General features: G+C 45.3%; 1 protein-coding gene across 1 annotated transcript; it reads left to right on the forward strand.

Moving 5' to 3' along the window:
• Window positions 1-4,458: 4,458 nt before the first annotated feature.
• RNF222 (ring finger protein 222) lies at window positions 4,459-5,094 on the forward strand (the record flags this gene model as incomplete). Its single annotated transcript, XM_081272188.1, has 1 exon — window positions 4,459-5,094. The coding sequence occupies one exon, from the start codon at window positions 4,459-4,461 to the stop codon at window positions 5,092-5,094; it is 636 nt and encodes a 211-aa protein (XP_081128314.1).

The raw sequence follows: 5,094 nt of genomic DNA on the forward strand, positions 1-5,094 counted from the left end.
TGCTCTGCGGATGCTACTCTTGGTCAAAGTCCAAGTGAGTCTGGGATCCTGGCTGGGTGTGGGGAAGGAGCAGGGCAGTGTTCTGAATTGACGCTGGAGTGATACTGGGGTGTGTGTGTGTGTGTGTGTGTGTGTGTGTGTGTGTGTGAGAGAGAGAGAGAGAGAGAGAGAGAGAGAGAGAGAGAGAGAATATGATGCATGTATTGCTTATGGGTGAGGATGTATTCATTGCTAAAACTATAGGGACTTGCATTAAGGTTCTAGGGAGAATACCAGGTGCCTAGAAATGTCACTGTCTCTTAGTGGCAGTGGTTTCCCAGGGATGGTGACACCTGCTCTCTCTGAAGATGGTTTACCAACCATCGCCTTCCTCCTGCCTCACAATCAGCCAGAGGGACAGCCCTGTTTAGGGTCATTCTGAGAATGGAAGTTTGGGTAGTCACTGTTCTATCCACATTTCTTCATCTACTCATTGGATCAAAGTTTGGAAAGCCTTCCACAAAGGCCCATGGAAGCCCCCAGTAGATGAGACAGTTCACAGTGAGGGCTGTGTAGTCAGACCATCCTGGGTTCAAATCCTGGGTCTGTCCCATACTAGCAGCGCGACATGGAATAAATTACTTCACTTAAGCAGTCTGTAAAATGGAGATAATACCTACCTCCCAAAGTTATTGTCAGAATTCAACCAGGAAGGGATGCAAAATGCCAACCACATAATTAGTGTTCAATAAATAGTAGCTGTTATAATTATTTATTATGAGCTCAACACTGGTCCCATCTCAGAAGGAAGATTTTCCAGTCTTCTTCCCCCCAATCTCTCAAGGCACAAATGGGGATGCTTTTGGCATACAATGCTCTGCTTTGTCACTTCACTAGCTTGTGTCCAGACTAGAGCATGTTCCTTGCGCTGCTTCTGCTGTCTGTTCCCATACGCAGCCCTCAACCCAGTCAGGTCCACCAGAGGAACTCAAGGATTGAGAATGGCACAGAATAAAGAGAAAGGAGAGATGCAAGAAAGGAGGGGTCATAGAAAGACCGAGATGAGAAGAAGAGGGAGAAGGAGATGACATTGTCCAGGTGTGAATGCCATGGTTCTACTGAAACAGAAAGGATTGCAGTGGAAAGAGGCCATCTGTGGAGGCTTAGGATATCTTCTGCACTCCTTGGACCCCTTTTACTTTTCCTAGAACTCACATGAGAAGTAAAAAAACAAAAACACCCCTCTCTTCGCCCTTCCCTGCTCATCCAGAGGACAGTGCTTCCTGAATTAACTAATATCTACTCACCCAATCTTATCCATTGTTTCCAATAATGTTCTATCATCTGTGGGATCTTCTCTCTTTGCTATCTCTCTCTCCATCATCTTCCCAAGTGACCATGGGCAAGTCTCTCCACCTCTCTAGACCTGACTCTCCTCATCTATAAAACTAGGAGTTTCAATTAAATGATGGCTAAAGTCCATTCTTCCCCAATATTCTTTTATTTGCTCTTATTCTCTTGCCTACCTTGACCCCTATTTCTCAGTTATCCAAACCATTTAAGCTACTGATCATCAATCTTCCTTTAAAAAAAAAGTTCTTTTTCAAGAAAATGTCCTTTTTCAATAAATGCCCTCTAGGCTCTAAAAATTCATGAAAGATGTTCATGATCATTGCTTGTCCCCAATGTGTAAGCTCAATATTAAGCAAATACCAGATTCTCAGAAAACTCCTGTTGAATATTAGATGGATGGATGGATGGATGGATGGATGGATGGATGGATGAGGGAATTACTATTGTATACCTGTGGGGAGTTATGAAATGCAGAAGGACATATTGGTAATTGGTTAGCTTGAGAAAATCATGGTCATCTTGATAATAACTCCTTGGTTAATTCAGGCATTTCCCAGTGTGTTATGAAATGAAAACTGACAAACCCCAGAATTACCGTTTTAATATTTATTCATTGCCCATTACTTACCTAATCTATGGTGATGTTGATCAGGTATTCTAATTTTAGGAGAGGCGCCCCCTCTTTTAGTTAAGAACCATAACAGAGGTTACCAAAGCCCCCTCTGATCTTCCTTCTCGGTGACATTTCTCATTTACTGAGCACTTACTGTGTGCCATATTCTTGCATTAATTCAGGACTCTAGGAGGAAAGTAAAACTATTATTATCGGCTTCATCTTACAGATAAGAAAGTAAGGCTCAAAGAGGTTAGAAAACCTGGCCAAGGTTATAAATACAGTCAGAAATGTATATATCAAATATTAAAACCTGGTTCCACTATCTGAACACTGACTCCCTTCCCCTCACCTAGACAGCAAATCTCACTTCAGAGACCAAATCTGCAACCCTCTGCAAAGGTTTTGGGACTGATTCCATGATCCTAGGTCTTCCATTACCATCACCAAATATTTTTACTCTTTCTTAGTGATAGGATATTTTCAACTTGGCAAAATGGACTTGGAACCAGGCCAAGAGAACAGAGCAATTCCAAAAGATTTGTGATCTTTATCGTTTGTCCTTCCCAGTAGCTGATCTCATTTCCATCATGTCTGTCGGGCCTCAGGGATGGCCACACTACTTTGTCAGGGTGTCTGGGGTCTTTTATCTCTTGTCATGGAAGGAAGAATATAACCAATAACAGGCAAGCATGGTTCCTTCCAAAGAGGCTGTTCTAGATAGGTTTGGGCTACACAGTTGTGATACTGGGGCCTTTTAAATGAAGACCCATGGACGTCACCACATATCCAAGCAGGTTTTTCTCTTTGAAACCATGGACAGTTCTGCTGAGAGCATTTTGGGGGATGTCTCCTTTGTAGCCAGATACTGTTTCAACCCACCATGTTACTTTATAGCGACCCCATAGTTTTAATCTCAAACAATATCATGCCACTTAATCTCTCCTTTACTTTTTCACCAGATTTGTCTCCCAGTGAGTTCTGGCCATTTCCCAAACATCAAACACATCCTCCAAGAATGAAAATCTGCCTTCACTGAGGTTAATCAGCAGGTTCTCTGACTGCCTTAGGCAGCCGTGAAAGAAGAATTTGAAGAATGACTGAGCATGGTGGGTGTTTAACTATGAGGAGGGCCAGCAGGTATTTTCATGTGTAAGTTCCAGGCTTTTCTACGAGGGATTGAATCCAGGGCCTCACATATGCTAGGCTAGTGCTCTACCACAGAGCTACATCCCCAGCCCCTCTGAGCTTTATTTTTTTATTTTTATTTTTTACATGTTACATATTTTTTATTTGTTCTTTTTAGATATACATAGCAGTAGAATGAATTTTGACATGTTTTACATACATAGAGTATAACTTATTCTAACTCGGATCCCCTTTTTGTGGTTGTACATGATGTGGAGTCTCACTGGTCGTGTATTCATATATGAACATAGCAAAGTTATGTTTGATTAATTCTACTGTCTTTCCTACATCTCCTCTCCCTTTCCTTCATTCCCCTTTGTCTAATCCAGTGAGCTTCTATTCTTCCTCCCCTCCTGCCTTTTAACCTTTCTTGATCTTAAGTAAAAGTTGTTTTCAGTAAGTTAGGCTGCCTGAATTTTGGAGATGGCTAAAAAAGATGAGTATAATGAATGAAAGAAAAATCCTGTTTTCTTTCACATCTCAGATTGGTTTTAAGTGTTAGCATCTGCCTATCAGAGAGAAATTTTGGCCTTTAGTTTTTTGGGATTGGCTTATTTTACTTAGCATGACAGTCTCCAGTTCCATCCACTTACTGGAAAATGCCATAATTTCATTCTTCTTTATAGCTGAGCTTTATTTTTAAAACAGTCATAGCTTTATATCCACCCTTAGCACAGAGGAATGCAATCCAGTGGCTGGAGGAAATTCCATGCATCAGCCAATCCTAGCGGAGGGGGAAGGTTAAGAAGTAGTGGGCGGTTTCTGAAAAATGGCCACTTTGGATACAGGCCCAAATTGAAGACTGGACTGATCCAGGACATACATTTTCTTAGCTCTCTGTTTGCCCTGGGAACTGGGTCCTCCTGTCTTCACTTCTGCATTGGACCAGGAAGAGGTGAGGTAGTGACCTCACCATGAGTACATGTCATGGTTGGGGTGAGGCATCGAGCACTTGGGGGTAGTTTTCATCACGCTCCTCACACCTCCTTTCACAATCCAGCGTGGCTTGGATCTCTCATCTGTTTTGCAGCGCCCCTTCCAGAAGCTTATGTGCGTCTGCTTCCTAAGACTCTTAGTTAGGTCTCTAGGTCTTAGGTTTTGGGTTGAATCCGATAGGGCTCCAAAGAGAAGCCATAGAAGAGGAAAAGAGTGGGAGTACAAAGAAGAGGAAGGGACAAAGACAAAGCTTAGAGAAAGCCCCTGAGGCAGGGATGTGGGTGGAAGTTAGGAAGTGGGGGAGGGGGAAGGAGGAAGAAAGACCTGGATGTTCATGATCCTCCACCTTTGTCCTTTGACCAGCTAAACCCTGCCTTCTCTGAGGGGTCATGTCAGAAGGGGAGAGCAAGGACAGCTCGGGCAGCGAGTGCCCTGTATGCTACGAGAAGTTCCGGGACTTGGAGGGTGCTAGCCGGACGCTGAGCTGCGGCCACGTGTTCTGCCACGACTGCTTGGTCAAGTATCTGCTGTCCACCCAGGTGGACGGGCAGGTACAGAGGACCATCGTCTGCCCCATCTGCCGCTATGTCACCTTCCTCAGCAAGAAGAGCTCCCGTTGGCCCTCCATGCTGGACAAGAGCTCGCAGACCCTGGCTGTGCCGGTGGGCCTGCCCTCTGTGCCCTCGCCAGACCGTGGGGGCCACACAAACCCTCTGGCCATCTCCCAGCAGGTCTGGAGACCATCCTCGAGTCAGGGCACCCAGCTTTCCTTGGATCTGTTGCCCAGCCTGCCCCGGGAGTCGCAGATCTTCATCATCAGTCGCCACGGGATGCCCCTGGGAGAGCAGGACACCGTGCTGCCGCGTCGCAGCCTGGCAGAGCTCTCGGAGGTGTCCCCTGCTCCCAGCTCCACCCGCTCCTTCTGTTGTCGGTCAAGGGCCCTCCTACTCATCACCCTCATCGCCGTGGTGGCTGTGGTAGCAGCCATCCTGCCCTGGGTGCTGCTGGTGAGGAAGCAGGCATGA

Source organism: Spermophilus citellus (genome assembly GCF_964194105.1).
Source record: "Spermophilus citellus genome assembly, chromosome: 17".
Taxonomy (NCBI): domain Eukaryota; kingdom Metazoa; phylum Chordata; class Mammalia; order Rodentia; family Sciuridae; genus Spermophilus; species Spermophilus citellus.